Source organism: Zootermopsis nevadensis, unplaced genomic scaffold, assembly GCF_977971745.1.
Source record: "Zootermopsis nevadensis isolate Lab colony 2312 unplaced genomic scaffold, Znev_1.0 Znev_ptg000021l, whole genome shotgun sequence".
NCBI lineage: Eukaryota > Metazoa > Arthropoda > Insecta > Blattodea > Termopsidae > Zootermopsis > Zootermopsis nevadensis.
The window spans coordinates 12642507-12659997 of record NW_028259153.1 but is presented as its reverse complement, the minus strand read 5'-3'; the positions used below and the strand labels follow the sequence as shown (position 1 = coordinate 12659997).

Below are 17491 nucleotides of genomic sequence, written 5' to 3'. Positions count from 1 at the left end.
TACCGTACCTCATAAAATTGTTAGCATCTCTACTGACAAACCATCACTGTACTGATACAAAACTGCAAAGCAGGGAACTTAACAGTGAATAGTGAAAATTAAAAATGTCACAGAAAAATGATAATTCAGAATCTGAAACCAAAGTATGTACCATGATTTTATGAATCTGCCAAACATATGTAATGGATGACCTTCCAATTCCTCAGATGGTATTCTCACATTGCACTGTGGTAATGGATAACAAATTGATCCAGAAAAGGGCTTAATCATGCTTCCAATCAAGCATGTTTTTCATGTGAAATTATTAACTTGCCTACATGACTCACTATTCTGGATGCTGGCAGGTTGTTTTTATACCGCATGTTAAATATATATATTTACATATATATGCTTATATAGCCTTTCGCTATTCCGAGGTCAATTAGAGCTGCCACTGTGTTCACTGGAATACAAATTAAAACTACGATTTCTGAGATGAACTGTTGGAAGACTTCCACTTTTTTTTATGAAAAAGTAAATTTTGAAAGGAATATTATTCAGAATTCTTTGTCAGTATTCAAAGAGGCTTGCAAATGTTATTGAACACACATCTATGGTCAAAAACTTCCCATGTAACTTTTATGTTAGCAGATGGCTCTCTGAACAAAAATTAAATAAATTAATTGTACGCACCACACAAGAAACATGCAAGGAATTGCCAATATTTCAAGTTTCGTAAAAAAAATACAGCATCAGAGACCTGCCCCTTATAAAAAAATGGCCAACCTTTCAGGGGTACTCCAACAAACTTCCACCCACACCTCAATGTGTTAAATGAAGGGTAGTGCCCTACCTCTATAACACTGGTTGCTATGGTAAGATAAGAGGAACTCTTGGAAAAAGTGTTCATACCTCACAATGTGAAAATTCTTTTTCATATTTTAATGACAACTGGGAGTAACGTGTGAGATAAATAATGCGGCACAACAGACAAATGTCGCACTCTTCTAAGTATGTTAGACTGTCACATATTTTCTGTCCCTTTCTATACAATTTCCATGTAGTCTCATAACAAGTCATTTCAGTGTTATTTTTTGGCACGCATCTCAATAATCACTGCTTATTATAATCGGAAAACAAGTGTGAATTTTAGCAACTGTATAGCCAGTATATAAATATATAAAGCACTAGGATAGCAATTTTTAGGCCAAATCCTTCAAGACACACTGGACAACTTCCAAAATGCACAATAAATATAAAGATATCAACAGCAGTTCTACCTCTTAAATACACTTTCCAATTATATTTTGGGTCACAAAGTTCACTCTTCTGTAAAATACTTTTCACAACTCTGACTTTACATAAAGGGCAAACAGTTAAAGATGGAGGTAATAAAAGAACATTATTCTTATAAGCATACACATGAAATGTAACTTGTTGCATAAATAATACACAGAGTACTAATATAATATTTATCATGACTTCATTTTTCTTATACACATAATCAGAATGAATACAGAATGGTTCAATGAAGAGTTTTTTATATCTCTGAAAATTTGAAACTGCCCCCAAATTTTGAAGTGCATATATATATATATCAAAGTACAAAAACATTATTCAACACAACCTCTTTAATAAGGACATGCTGATGATGTAACGCAGCAACAAACTGTTGACAGAAGTGAGACCCCCCTTTTGCAAATTCCACTTCTCAGTGCCTGCACTTACAATTTGTCACGTAGGCAACAGAGATGCTTATGGTTTCCAGGGGTGAAGCATTCATGTTAACAGTGTTAGATGGGCCAATACAGTGAACTTAAATGCTCCACCCCTACAGTTTGTCAATAAGAATTACAATTGAAAGGTAAGTTGTCGGTACCGAAGCATGAAAAATGTGTACAGGAGGTATGAATGTAAAGTATCACATATTCTGGACTTTGATTTAGTGGAGGTGAGTGGTTTATGATTTATTCCTCTAGTTCCAACCATGTTTGACTATGTGCTTATGAAAAACAGAAGTTGTTTGGATTGATAATATTGTTATTTTGGTAGGTTAGAATTGTGAAATCCTTTCAAATCAATTAAACATCATGATAGAAAGGAAGAACTGCCATTTGATGTACCAAAAACATACATTCACTGAAATGACCTGTGAAACGAGACTTCTTAATATTTACATCACAAGTAACGAGCTTATCTCCTCATTTTATAATCTCTACGCACACTCACACACAATCCCATAATGTGTGGGTACAAAAAAAAAACAGAGAGAGAAAGAGAAAAGAATTCTCATTAACCGTCACTCACAAGCATATTTTAAGAAGTATTCTTATTTCCTTTTTACACTTTTCCCTTCACAATCACACAACACTGCACTGTGTCTGTGCCTTACGCAACATAATTATACTGGTTAGGGTTGTCTTTATCCCTCTCCATGTAGTCCCGATCAATCAATGATTCAATGCGTTTCTTCAAGTCAGCAGGCTGAAATGAAAGATATGTTACAAGCAATACAAGTCCTGAGAAGGACACACTGTATCTACTTTTCTTAAAAGATGATAATGAATTTAACCAAGCCACCCAAACTACTTCATACCCAAATATTTTTAACATTAAAATGAAGTACTTTATTTCATTACACACATAAAAGTTTCACTTACCAAAAGCAGACAGTAAACAATCTTCATGAAGTAATAAGATTACAAGCAAGGTTAGACATGTAACTTCCCCCTCAATAAGTGAAGTAAAGCTGTCCCACTATAAGCCATGTAGGCACTTGGAGGGGGGGAGAGCAGGTACAGTTCCTACTCATTCTTAACCTTGGCACTAGATATGGGTGGGTGGTCAGTGTCAAGCCCTGGCCATGCTTTACCCCCAGGGAAGGGTCCTGGTACCCAATAAATAGGAGGATGGGTATGCCCCAGAGCCGGTCTACATGTAGAGGCTAGTAGAAAAATCCTCTGCCCATCAGAGATTGAAACCCAGTTGTCCAGTCCATAGTCAGTCACTATACTGATCGAGCTACCCCAGCTCCACAGTACTGACTACATAATGCTTAAAGTGCGGCAGGCAAATGAGCTAATCACGTACCTTAACAGGGAACTTGAGCTGGTTGTAGAGTTCGCTTATAAGAAGGTTATGACTCAGAGATTTCCTCATCTTCATGATGCGTACAATAGCTGCGTCTATCTGGTACTGTCTGTCTTGGAACACTCGTTCCTCTGTTGCTTTCTGCTCCTCTGTCTGCAGAAAATATAAATGTTACTGCATATTTATCTATGCAACTACAATTTTCTAAAATTTTGTAAAATAAAATGCTCCTTCTAAAGCATACTTGGTAGTGATGACAGCACATTATGGGAATGTGTTCAGTATTTCTGATAGTGCTACATTTGTACAAAATTTCAGGCACATTTCATTCAATTCCATGAAAGCATACTGAAGTATTTGCCTTGATTCCATTTAATAAAAAATGCATGAAGGTGTAAGGTGACCTTAAGTGGTATGGCTTTCATCACTCCACTGGATCAGAATTCATTAGGTGATCACATAAACCTTTAAGCTTACCGTTTCCTTCATCTGAATTTGATTAATTTTGATGCGAAACAATTTATTGGCAAAGTCCTTGTTAAATTGAAACTTGTCTAAGTCCTCAACATCACGACCTCTTGGAGTCTTCTGCAACACCCGCGCTTTACCACAAGCTAGAGACTGTAAAGTTCTACGTAGTTCACCATCCTGTAAAGAACATAACCTGTGTCTCATGCTTTTATTTTGGAGTGTAGAGTGAAGAATAAAACTTAAAATAAGAGATACATCCAAAATAAGCAATAACATGAGAAAATGAGTGACAAGTGAAATATACTATAGTAACTCAATAAAGAATAAGTCTTAAAAACAACACGAGAATGAGGACAGAAAAAAACATGTACAATGAAGAAACAACATATTTCAGAAGTACCAGTACCATAATTTGAAATGATGATGATGATCATCATCATCATCATCATGAGACAAATTAAAACTGCACTGTTAGCAGCAGTGAAGCCTACTGGTAATTGTATGTACAGTATAATATTTTCATGGCATTCGTGCTATTGCTGTTATATCATGTGTTTTTGTGTAAATTTCTAGAGTGGGACAATAATATAATTTATAATTTTTTTGTCTGCAGCATTAGTTTTATTACAACTTTTATCTTACAAATGTTCCAAAGAATTAGGGCGAACATCTGACTTGGGGGTGCATGGTATTTTGATAAATATGATACCTGAAGCCACAAGTACCTTCTTCAATACCCTTTCAAAATTCATAATTCATTAATCATCTGATCATTCAATGCCTACCAGTCTAACCTACTTACAGCATCTTTAAATAAACCACAAATAAATAAAGTGTATTTTGTTACAAGTCCTTCTTTCATCAAGAACAAAATAACCTATATGAATCAAAATGAACAGTTGATTAACATTACCTCTATATTTGTGAAAGTCTTCAGTTCTTCTAATGATAGTTCATCAGAATTGTTGAAAAGTAAGAGTACAAGGGCTTGAAATAAAGATACCATCAGCTCTTTTTTGCCCTGCAACAGAATAACACAACTGAGATTAAAGCTGTTACCTACTAAGCTGAAGCTAAGCTATAACACAACAATCTGGAACTGTGCCCATATATTAAACACTCGTCTTCATATGAAATTCATAAAATTAATACATATTGAGGATATTATATCCATGTCATGTTTTATCTAAAAATTTAATGGATTCTAATCAAATTTGTAATTAGGTATGTACATCAAAATCAGTTGGGGAAATTTTATTCTGGTCTGCATTTATGCACTATAACTTCTTAATTATATTACACTCAATTTGCATTTCATCTAATCCGTTAAAAACAGTTCACTGTACAAGAAAATAATACACCATGTGAAATACAGTTCTCACTACAATTTGTAATTCTGATACAAAACAATTAATTAATTAAATTAAATCCGTGGCGAAACAGCTCCAGAGAGCCAAAGCTGACTAGCTTGACTGCTGGCCTCACGTTCACATGCCTCAGCAGAGGTGAACGATCATCCAACCAGATACAGGGTGACGTGTGGTCAGCACAACGAACCCCCAGCCATTGCTAGCTTTCCTGACCGGATTACGCTACCCATTGTAGCTCCCCAATTTCCTCACGATGCTGGGTTGGCACCGGTCCCATACACTGGTCGAAAGCTCATGAGAAAATTTCTTCTCCCCCGAGACTCGAACCAGCACGCCTTCCGTATCGCCGGTCCGAAGCATGACGCCTCAGACCACGCGGCTACGGCGCGGGACGATACAAAACAATGAAAAATAATATATGCCTCTATGCACTATAATATCTGCAAAACTGACCTGCTTTGTCAACACTTTATAACTATTGCAATAAAGTATCTTTATTACTAGTTATCACCATTAACAGCAGACTTGTTTATGTCACAAATAAGTATCAAGAACAAACTATATCCACAGAACTTGTATACATTCCCCTCACTTCTCTCAAATGTTCACCTGCGCAAATGTAGCTTTCAGCACACAATGTCCAAGCGTCGGTTGCCACTGGAGTTTGCGTCCACTGTGTTTGCCTAGGTAGAATTTATTGAAGATAGTCTGGTACTGAACCATTTCCATAGGAAGGGTTACCTCCAGAACAGGGTAAGTTGGCCAGTAGCCCATTGTCAAGATGTTGACTGTCAAGTCAATACTTGACAAATGTGGGTAGCGCATGTTGCCCATGTGCTGAAAATACACTAAATTCTGTGATTAAAAATTACAAGCCAAAGGAGCTATTCCAATCATGCCCAACAAATTTAACATGTAAAACATTTTCCAAGTAGAGTTTTCTACATACATTATGAACTTTACCTTCATCAGAGTTGAGGGCAGAAAAATACGTACAACAGAATGTCCACTGGATTTGAACAATCTCAATCCTGAGCCCTCTTGCACAGAAGCCCAGCCCCATTACTTTACACTACCAGGTGATCCCACTATCAATATCTTCAACCACATTATCAAAGCACCTATAAGGCCAGGACCATCTTGAGAAGCTTATCAATCCATTCCCTGTCTTTTATGGAGTTGACCTATTCAGTACCAGCTGAATTCATTCACCATTCACACACACTACTTCTTTAAAATTGATTTAAATATTATCTTCCCTTCTGACTTTCTAACCAAAACTCTGCTTTAGTTTTCATCTTCCCCATCTCATATTTCTTGATTTAATCACCTTAATAATATCTGGAGAATAATACACATTACAAAACTCCATTCTCCTGCTACTTCCTCTCTCTTAGGTAAAAATATTCTCCTCAACATCCTGTTCTTGAACACCCTCAATCTCTGTTGTTCCTTCAGGGAAAGAGACCAAGTTTCCACTCATACAAAGCAGCAAGTAAAATTACAGTTTTATTTATTTTAATTTAAGAGCTTATTTTACTGTGAGAAGATATGAACACAGAGAAATTCAGAATGTTTGAATATGAAATCCATGTTTCATGATATTAGCTCACATTATCAAAATTCATATTAAATAAATGGGTGCTCCATCAGTTATCTGGTACTTTATACACAACAGCTAATGAATTTAACAGATTTCTTTCTGATGGGATTCAATTTTGTAAAACTGATATTTATTTCATCACGGTATCTCCTGTTGCAGTAATTCTAAAATAAAACTTCAGTTTAACCATAGGTTAGAGGTGAAGATCCAACTGAGTGTGTGATGATGTGTTGGCTGGCCAGTCCAGTCCTACTGCACTCACAGAACAATGAATGGCAAGGGAAAATCCAAAGTACTCACATCAAATATGTCCAAATGCTGCTTTGCCCACCATGAATCCCAAGCCAAAGCCAGAAGCCTGAGTCCTACCTGCTTGAATGCAATGTTGATGTCTTTACTCAGTTCCATATCCTTGAACATCCCCTCTAGCTTTGAAGTGAAGCCTCCACCACACTCCTGCTTCAACTTTGACAACATACTTTTCTCTGCATCCACACTTGCTGACTTCCCAACAAGCAGTCGCTTTGCAAGGTCCTGTGATTTAGAGAGTTCCAAAGCATTAACATAAAACTGAAAATTAATATGCATACATGTTTCATCTTTAAAACTATACAAATGAGTCTTAATGAGATTCTAACTAAAAGTTATCAGGAAAATTTCATTTTGGTTTTACCTACATTTGTATGAGACCTTTTAGGTTACACTCTGTACATTAAGTATGCTCAACATGTGTTATTTTCCATTCCTTCCACCATCTCAGTTGAAGAAGAAAAAAATTGCATGAAAAGTGTATATGTTGTTCAACGAGCCTTGCACAGACAAGTTCAGAACACTGAATGACATTAGTGTATCTCTCCCCCAAAAAGTAAACAAAACCACCATAAAATATGGCTTTTCATGTCATTGCTTATACCAAGAAAATTTGTCAGGTGATGTCTGTAACACTGTCAGCAATGACTAACTTAGGATGGACAAACAGGTGATAAGGGTCATTAATACTGTTCCAAAAAATAAAGAGGTTCCCAATAATGCAATATTAGTATAGTATAATGAAATGAACATCAGATTTTACTTGTACTTGCACAGTAATTATACCTTCTTGTAGAATGCCTCAAACACATCCTTGCCATGGATGAAACGAAAGAGGACCATGATTTTGTCTAGAAGTCGTTCCAGCTCCTCTTCCGTTGACTCTTTATTTCCTGCACGTAGTTTCGAATCCACAAATTTGGCTGCACAGTAAAACATCAATGAATTAAATTTACTAGCCTTTGAAAGCAAAAACTGTGTTATAATGGTGTTCTGCATGCATCTGTAAACATAGTACTGAACCTTTGGCTTCCATAAAAGATGGGGAATTTCTTGCTTAGCTAGCTTCTAAAGTTGGTCTCTGCTCTATGGAGTTAATGACATTCTATCCTATACACAATGCCATTCAGTACCACCTTCCGACTTACTGGTGAAGTCTGCTTTCAGACAATAGTAAAAATTCAGATTAGGTACTGGATTCAACATAATACTGTACTTGTAAAAAATATGCAAGTGCTGAAACTTACAAAAGTAACTAAATCTGACTTCACAAACAGTTGATCAGATGGTCAAAACATTCAATGCATTCATGGAATTCAAATGTTTGTTATATGAACACCCTATACGAGGTGCGATCAGAAAGTTTCCAGACTGTGTCAATAGAGGGCGAACCGGATGTAGTACGAGCTTCTGCCGCTAGGGGGTGCGGCCTACATTCATAGTGAATCAGTGTGCCAGCCGGCATCATCGAATTAGCATTTGTTTCTTAGTTACGGGCGTTTTGGAAGTGCATTACACCGACCCTCCTGTGATATCGGAATGGCGGATTTTCATGAACAAATCAAATTTTGCCAAAGACTCGCCAAAATGGCTACGGAAACCTATGAAATGCTAAAGCAAGCATTTGGGGAGTCCGCAATGGGTCGTGCACAAACTTTTGTGTGGCATTCACGTTTTAAAAATGGCCGAACCTCTGTCGATGATGACGAGCGTTCTGGACGACCATCTTCGAGCACAACGCCCGAAAATGTTACGAAGATTCGGCAGGCCATTCATGAAGATCGACGTCGTACCATCAACGACTTGTGCAACGTTGTTGGGATAGGCTATGGGACCTATCAGCTGATTCTAAAGGAAGAACTCCACATGCGACGCATCCTGTCTGAGAACCAGAAGCAGAATCGACTTCTCGTTTGTCAGGAGCTCAAAGATCTTGCAAGAACCGACCCCAACTTCCTTTTTAAGCTCCGTGTGACTTCTTCCTCTTCCCAAAGATGAAAATTCAGCTAAAGGGAAGGAGATTTGAGACGATAGAAGAGATTCAGGCAGAATCGCAGATGGTGCTTGACAGGCTGACAAAGAAAGATTTCCAGGGATGCTTCCAGGCTTGGCAGCGGCGCTGGGATCGTTGTGTTCACTCCCAGGGGAACTACTTCAAGGGTGATGGATAAATTTAATACCTGAGATAAGTGTACGGGTTTTTATACGCGCAGTCTGGAAACCTTTCAATCGCACCTCGTATTGCTTCGGCTGTTCCACAGAATGTATTGAAGTCCATGGCCCTGTGAATCATCCAAGATGGTCAGTGACTGTCAGCCCCTGCCTGACCCCCAGGTTGGAGGACCACTCCTTATTGGCTGTCTGATTGCTTATTCAAATATTAATAGCTACCCTTCAAATCTCGAGGCCATCTCCTCAATCAGCAACCTGAGAATGCATTATGCCGTGGCAACAAGGGACCTACTTAGAAATGCAAACTAACTAGATTTGAAGAAAATAAAATAAAATTCAATACATCAATTTAATCTAATATTATCAGCAACATAATACCCCCCCCCCCCCCCCTCAAGAAGCACTTGTGTGAGACCAGTATATGACTACTGCAAAATATCCAGTCAGTAGTCAATTACAATGAAATTCACAATGGTGATCAACAATAATTTTTTCTACATATGAAATTAAGTTTCAGCGAATAATATTAGATATAATTTTTATGCACAGCAACTGATAACAACATTCCCCAATATTACTGTCACTTTTATCATCCTTCTTGTAAATACGTACAATAACAGAAACTTTCCACTGCTCTAACAATTATTCATTATTCCAAATAGATTTAATATGTTTTTGGATCTCAAAACACAATGTATTACCTCCTGCTTGGATAAATTCTGCCAAAATCTGTTAAAGAACTAGCAATATATGTTCTGAACTTTTCAATCTAAATCTAAACCTCAAAAGAGATAGGCTTCAGTATTAAAAACTCAGATGTATTTCTGTCTGCCTAACATCATTAACTCCATTTCAATCAATAGCTGGAAAAAGTAATTCCTTCACCTATTTAAAATGGTATGGGAATCTGCAAGATAATCATTCTCATCTTTTACCAAGCTAGTTCTAGGTTGGTAACAATTCTTAAATAATTTTTGCCTCTGTAACAAGTCTATATTTTTGCTTTTACTGCATCAAGCTCGTTACTTTTGTATTTCTGGTATTTCCTTTTTTGATCCTGAGAGATCTACTAGGATCATGTCTCACAAGAGTAATAGCTGCCATTAAACTATATGGCAAGATTAATGTTCAAGCAAACATGATAGAAAAGCCGTAACATGGCAGCCTAGAGCACAACTTAAATACTTACCAATGAGTTCAGCAGGTTTGTTGGCACGCTGGTTCACAAAATGCTCAAATGCTTCTTTAAGACTATTTGCAAACTTGTCATTTCTTTGGAAACAGTGACTCACTATGTTATCCATCTTGTCCTTAAAGTCCAGCAGCTCTTGAACCATTGTCTTATCTTTCTCAGGGTCAATAACGATTGTACGACCCTTCTTCTGTTTGAGGAAATAAGATAAAAGTCACAATGTTTTCAGAGGTAAGCAAGAACAATAGAAATTATTATTATTAATATTAACTGCAAATGGGTTTATACCTGGTGGCAGTAGTGCTACAATAAGACACAAACAACACAACACACATCACTCAAAATAAAACAACTGATAAAATTACAAAACCATAAGGCACACACATTACACAAAATAAAAACACAAGTATTTAAACACAACAGATAACTTAAAAATTAATACCAACTAGACATAAGACAGTAACAGTAATGCTACCCCCCCCCCCCCCCCACATCATAAAGTTTTCACTTTGTTGTCAAAGAAGAGCATAAACTACAAGTAACAAGACAATGGAAGATAATTATACATTGTGAACTTCAGTCCACCTGTTAAGATTTGAGGTTTTCACATCGGTGAGTAAGAAGATTTCCGTCTTCTAGGTTTTTGCGCCGTGTAGTATGGTAGATGTTTACCAACGTTTCAGAGGTCATACTGCCCTGATGATGGAGGCAGTATGACCTCTGAAACGTTGGTAAACATCTACCAGACTATACAACGCAACAACCCAGAAGATGGAAAACTTCAGTCCACCTAGTATAGAAAGGATGACCAAGTTACAGAGGTTACCACAGTCTATAGCAGTGGTATTCAACCTGGGGTACGCGTACCCCCGGGGGTACACGAAGACATCTTAGGGGGTATGCGAAATTTAAAAATTATATATATTATTTTATGATAACACTGAATAATCAGTAATGTAATTTATTTTAGATGTAGATTATATACTATGTATAACTTGAATTATACACCAACAACTTTGGGGGTACAAAATGAAGAGACATTATATCTGGGGGTACGCGAACAAAAAAGGTTGAATACCACTGGTCTATAGGACTTACCCAGCATCCTATCCAATGAATACTATGGCTCTTTCCCCAACAGGAAAGTAGGCTGAAGTATGAGGCTGATCACATACTTGTCTCATGCTAAAGCCAAGAATGTGTGGAGCTTTACTTCCACATGGCCCATATTCCTTCACAGTGTGGTGGTGTAAATTTACATTTTTATCACTTGATACCTTCACAGTTGATGCAGCATTGTTAAATAATCTCATAAAACACACAGAAATAAAATGAGCTGCAAAATTATGCTTCCAGCTTACTCACTTTTATATATGTGTTAAAATTGAGGCACAACTCCACCAGACCATTCTTGACTCTCGTAAATAAACTGTACAGTAGTGTAAGGTTGTGCACCCTGTTCTCCTCCAGCAAGCTGTCCAAACCTTTTTGGAGAATGGATGTCAGGTGTTCTGACAGCAACTGCTTCTCCACTGTGTGTATGAGTGGCCATCTGGATACAACAAATAAAAACACAACCAACTTATGAAGTCAGGATTTAAAAATAACACATGAAAATTCACGAATAGCCTAACAATGGATTCATACTTTGTTGCAGGATCAAGGTAGTGCAAAAGTCTCTCATTCTCCTCATTCAACCGTTTGTCAACATGGGCCAGGTACTCTGGCACATCATGTTCTTGCATGAGACGCTGCCCCTCAGCTGCATATAACCGCTCTGTTGCTACAAGGAACTTGCTCTCAAAAGCCTCTTGATATATCTGCAGGTCTGACAACATCCGCAGAAGAGACTTCAAAAGAGTCCTATCAACAGTGTCACCTTGTCGCTCCTTCTCAATAAGCATAAGAAGGCCCTCCACTGTCCTTGTCTGTACCAAAGTGTTCAACACAATATGGTGCCGGAACAAATCCAGTCCCATGTCCCTGTAAGCACAAATCTATTTTAAATCTGCTGCCTGTGAACCAGAATTCATAATTTGCTGATCACATATCTGTATTCTAATAACGTCTTCATGAAGACAAGACAGGATATGAATGTCACATGATCTTTATTAAACAGAATTTCAGTCCACTTATCCATCCAAGATATTCCTTACAATATTATGTAATCACAATTCTAAAACGAATGTCATTAACACTAATTACTTTAATTATTCTCAATAAAATAACCCAAGCAGCACTTCTGTTACTACATGACAACAAATTGGGGAGAGCAACCTGACACAACAAAAATGATATACCTATACTGAGCTTCAATCTGCAGTGATTTTGAATATAAAGGGGGGGAAATGATAGCAAAAACAATTCAAAATTACAAAGATGCCTCAGTAGCAACCTGAAGTCACTTTGCCTATAAGTAATGAAGCAACAATTTTAACATGAAAAGAAACTGTTCTTGATGTCCAAAATTCCAAATCTCAATTTCCCTTCCTGGGACCAAGTTATGCACACCAAATGAACTTCAAAAATAATATTATAAAATACTCACCAAATAGAATGGATGGTTGGGTTCTGGAGTACATATGTGCGATCTAGATAGAGGAAGATTCCCCGGATCATGATCATCTGCTGACAGTGTGAAAGCCAACATTCATTCATTCTTTTAAGAAAAATATGGCGATCCATCGACTCAGCCATGAACTGCTCAATATTTGCCTTCACATGCTTTTCTGTTAAACCTGCATAACCAAAATCACAGAAACACTGCCAGTTCCTTCCCACCAAAACTTCTCTCTTTCCTAAGTAGTTACTAACAAGCAAAATAATTAACATTCTCATACCAACCTCCAAAAGAATTCTACATACAAAAGAAAACACGACAGAAAGGAAGTGAAAGACAGAAAATCGTTATTTAACTATTTTTAATTCTGATGAAAATTTTCAAAATTACATCTGTCCAGCAACAGTTAATTTCTATCACCAGCTTCACAAAACGGCTGATACATGATACAGAGGATTAATCTAATCAAAAGTGATACTTTATGCAGTCAGTCAAGTTGATCTTGACATTATAAGGGTTAACTAAGTAAAACTAATGTACAGCTTTTCTCAACAGTTATTCAGCTAACCAAAAAATGTCCTGCTGATATGGAATCTGAAGCTTTATCATTGTGTTCACAGAAGTCTTCCACTGGAATTTATCCTGAACCAAATCAATCCAATCCACATCTTCACAGTCTATTCCTCTAAGATCCATATCACTATTGTTCTCTTCTCTCTGCATGTCTCCCATAGTTCCTTTACAGTTGTTTCTGGATTCCTTGTCTCCCCCATACATGAAATATCTAGAGTTCTTCTCCACCTTTTAATGTAATCACTATAACAATGCAATTCCTTTGATAAACACCCTGGAGTGATACTTACTAGTCAGATTTATATATAATGTTGAAGCCATTTTATGGTTGCACATATTCTCAACTGCTTGATAAAGCTCTTCAAGGCTATAGCGAATAGATTTCGAAGTCTGGATTGCTACTACTGCTTCTTTCAACTTGTCCCAGGTTTGTTCTTGGTAATTATCAGGAAGTTTGGGTTTCTCTGTAAACACATAAAACACACTTACAAATGAGATAATGTATGGAATTTTTAACTACTGAACAAGAACATTTCTTTCAACAATATTTAATTTTTGTAACATTACTTGTACAAATGCATCATGGAGACAAGCTACACAGACAGGTTTTCCTCAATCCCTCAGAACAATTGCTAAGTCAGTGCCTTGAGCAAGCCATGACTGTTTCGTTCCATGTTATATAGATTAAATTACTTATAATTGTACTATTGTATCTCTTTCAACACTACATAACCTATATAGTTGATAAAGTGGCATTCCATAAAACTACAAACAAAACAAAACAAGATATAGCACTGACAATGCTGACCAAACATCTTAGAAAATTAGTTCTTTTATCAGTTTTATATTACCACTACAAGAATTCTTTGGATCTAATTCTTGTGGCAGCTGTCAATAATTACGAAAGGCTGGAAATTCTTCATATGGGTAACTTCATAGACTTTAAGATTTTGTCAGGTAACATGTAATGATAGTTGTGGATGATAAATCATGAGAGTTGGAAGGAAACATGTGGCCTATTTTACAATTCTATCACAGCATTTGCCTGGAGGGTTTAAAGAAAAGTATAAGTAACCTCTGGACAGCTACTCCCCAGCCAAATATCATTGCATTAGTATAGAAAGCAAAAATCCAAAAACATATCAACAGTACTAAAACCAATGTTTAGACAGATTACAGACAGACGGTAAATAAACTTCAGATTATTGCAGTAACTCAAACTATTTGCATATAAACAAAAAAATTTATGACATATATACATATGTGTGTGCATCATAAAATTTGACAAATAGTTTATGCAAGTGTGGCATAAAATCTCCCCTTCTTCTGAATAATGAAACTACTTTCTGAGATTATTCCAGATTTGCATCCATCCCCTTTTAAACTTATACAGAAAAAACTGCATTTGATCTTCACTGATACAGGTACCACAGAGCAATGCACCAAATCACAACTCAACCTATTTATACAAAACCTTTCATGTGGGCAACAAAAACATGGAGAGGTACACCAATTTGGAATATATAAGAGTTAAAAACTACATTCAAAGCGTTTCACATCTTTCTGTCTCTCATTCATTTACCATATATATATATATATATATATATATATATATATATATATATATATATATATATATATATGTGTGTGTGTGTGTGTGTGTGTGTGTGTGTGTGTGATACTACACTCTATAGTCTTAAACTCAGTTGTTCACTAAGCAAATAGGTAATGCAGATATTACACAGCATGGAAACATGTTACTTTCTCCTTGTATTATATTAAACACAAATCAGATCAAAGATATTTGAAATTAGACTTATGTATCTGTATATGATCTGTATTTTGTGACATATTTGAATCTGATGCACAATGAGTGGTTTCTGACATACAAATTTGAAATGTGGGCTTCATGTGTAAGGGTATGGTGGGTAAACATGAACCAAAATAAAATTCACATAAAAGCTTTTAGTGTAGACATGCAATAATCAATTTCATGGAAATCCAAGCAGTAATTCTGGCAATAAAATATGCAGCTGGATGATCAAACATAATTCTCCATTCTATGCACTTTACTCATTCTTGTGGTTTATCTGTCAGGTGAGCTGTGTTCAATCATTATTTACTGTCCCATCTACAAATTACTTTCAGTGGTATCTCTTTACAATACTATGACCCATTACATATTTTCCTTTTTGTAGTATATGGTCCAACATCACAATATTCATTTACCAGCAGGCACCTGTAGTTGTATTGCTACAGCCACAAGTATTTTTGCCCTTGTTTAGAAGAAATGTTAAATTTCTCTGACAAAACCAATTTTAGTGTCAGATAATCTTAGGCTGTTACATTAGGTTTCTGTCGGATCTAATAATTAAAAACCAATTCTTCAATAATGATATCACGTAGATTCATGCCAATGAGGCCCAAGTATATTGCACACACAATGAACTACTATGCACAAGAACTTTTATATAATGCAGCAGTTATTATAAGCTCAATATAAGATCATATTTGAGACTGCACTACATTAAAACATATTAACTGAAACAAAGACTGTTAACTCATCCGTGGCATGCTATGCACATGTACTTCTAACAATGCAAACGTTAATGCTCTGCAGCTTTCATAATTATGCAAAGATAAGTAATGATTTCAAATGTTATAGCTGTTCTGTTACTTTTCAATAAAAGTGTGTGTTTTTAAGTATTACTTTAGATTTTCCTATCGTTCTTGATGGACAAGTTCCCAGCATTACACATTTTTAAAATAGGTATTACTTCTATTTAAAGGAACACTTAAATTTAGCTGTACAAATAGTGACCACTCTTTCTTTATCCTTGAGCTTCATCACTGTCACTTTATAACACACTTCACGTTATCTTCAAGTTTGTTAACATCAAACTACATGTTTCAACTAAAATTAGAAAAGGCCAATATTAAAGTAGCTACACAAATTTCAGTTCTAATGCATTCAATGCCTGTACTGTGAATGTTATATGAATATTACTGGTTAAGATGGGGCAATACCATACCTTTAAAGTTTTTTATCACCAATTTCTTTGCTGCGCCGGGTTTCGTGTTTACTAAGGGAGATGTTTTGCTTACACCATTAGGATTACTAAGAGCCGAAAAGTTTGCTCTCCTTTGATTATTTTGAGTAGTATCAGTCATATTGTTGTCTTCTTGTTTTAATCTCTTGCTAATATTTTCACTGTTCGAAGAGTTCCTCTTTCTCCGAAAACTCACACGGTCCTCCCCTTGCTGGGTTTCATGGACATGGGTCTTAGTAAGACTTGACATAGAAGTGCATGACACGGCCGTAGCCACAATCAAAGTATTTCTAAAAATTTAAATAAGTATGTGGAAAAAACACTTCCTACTCTAGATTTGTTCGCCATTCACTGCAACGATCTGAAATATCTCGCGATTTACGAAAAACAACGAGAACGTTGATAGTATACAATCTAAAGCAAGGTAGGGACAATATCAAGATTTCCTATTTTCTTAAAGCCCAACCACTGCCACCTATACTTACTTCAAACGACAGATTTGAACATACCGATTTGCAACTCTATGCAACGGAAGTCTCATTTCACACTTCTGCCATCTCTTAACGCAGCTCCTTCAACTATAGCGAGGATGTAGATGTCGATAGCACAATTGGTAACATACGGAACTATTATTCCATACTGTCGACTTCGAGCTGTCAAATTGGGACCAAGTGATTGACGCGTGATTCGGAGACCACCATTGTCCCTATCCTGAGTCTGATGAATCCAGTCCACACCCTACCATCTTATTCCATTAAGAACCTTGTTGAAGAGGTCATGCTACCATCCATCACTGGCATTATGAATTAGTTGATATATAACCATTCTATTCCATAGTAGAATTTAAGAGTTTCACAGCAGAGTCCGAAGATGGCTGTTTTCAGGTTTGTAGCATAGTGTAGTGTCGTAGAAGTTTAACAACATATCACCACCAGCCTCCATCATCTCCCTGGTGATGGAGGCAACAAGGACTGCTGAAACGTTGGTAAACTTATACCAGATTAATTGAATAAAAATTTACTTGGATATTATCCATCGTCTAGTAATAAAACGTTTTTTTTACGTTTTATTACTAGACGATGGATAATATCCAAGTAAATTTTTATTCAATTAACTCTTCAC

General features: G+C 36.4%; 1 protein-coding gene across 2 annotated transcripts; it reads right to left on the bottom strand.

Moving 5' to 3' along the window:
- Positions 1 to 906: 906 nt before the first annotated feature.
- On the bottom strand, positions 907 to 16826 carry Cul4 (cullin 4). Of its 2 annotated transcripts, none has more exons than XM_087352881.1 (13): positions 16352 to 16826; positions 13610 to 13783; positions 12735 to 12924; positions 11834 to 12169; positions 11552 to 11738; positions 10184 to 10376; positions 7609 to 7745; positions 6814 to 7047; positions 5520 to 5747; positions 4454 to 4561; positions 3547 to 3717; positions 3070 to 3222; positions 907 to 2463 (listed from the first exon to the last, which is right to left on the bottom strand). In XM_087352881.1, the coding sequence occupies exons 1-13, from the start codon at positions 16617 to 16619 to the stop codon at positions 2368 to 2370; spliced, it is 2475 nt and encodes an 824-aa protein (XP_087209007.1). In that variant the 5' UTR covers positions 16620 to 16826; the 3' UTR covers positions 907 to 2367. The 2 variants fall into 2 exon arrangements, with proteins under 2 accessions (XP_087209007.1, XP_087209008.1); XM_087352882.1 differs by having other exon boundaries at positions 6883 to 7047; positions 16352 to 16822.
- Positions 16827 to 17491: the final 665 nt, after the last annotated feature.

Coding starts and splice junctions, on each gene's coding strand:
- Cul4 (XM_087352881.1), bottom strand. CDS start 16,619: ATGTCAAGTCTTACTAAGACCCATGTCCATGAAACCCAGCAAGGGGAG. Junction 13,784..16,351: donor GGTGATAAAAAACTTTAAAG/GTATGGTATTGC, acceptor ATGTGTTTACAG/AGAAACCCAAACTTCCTGAT. Junction 7,746..10,183: donor CAAACCTGCTGAACTCATTG/GTAAGTATTTAA, acceptor TTTACTGTGCAG/CCAAATTTGTGGATTCGAAA.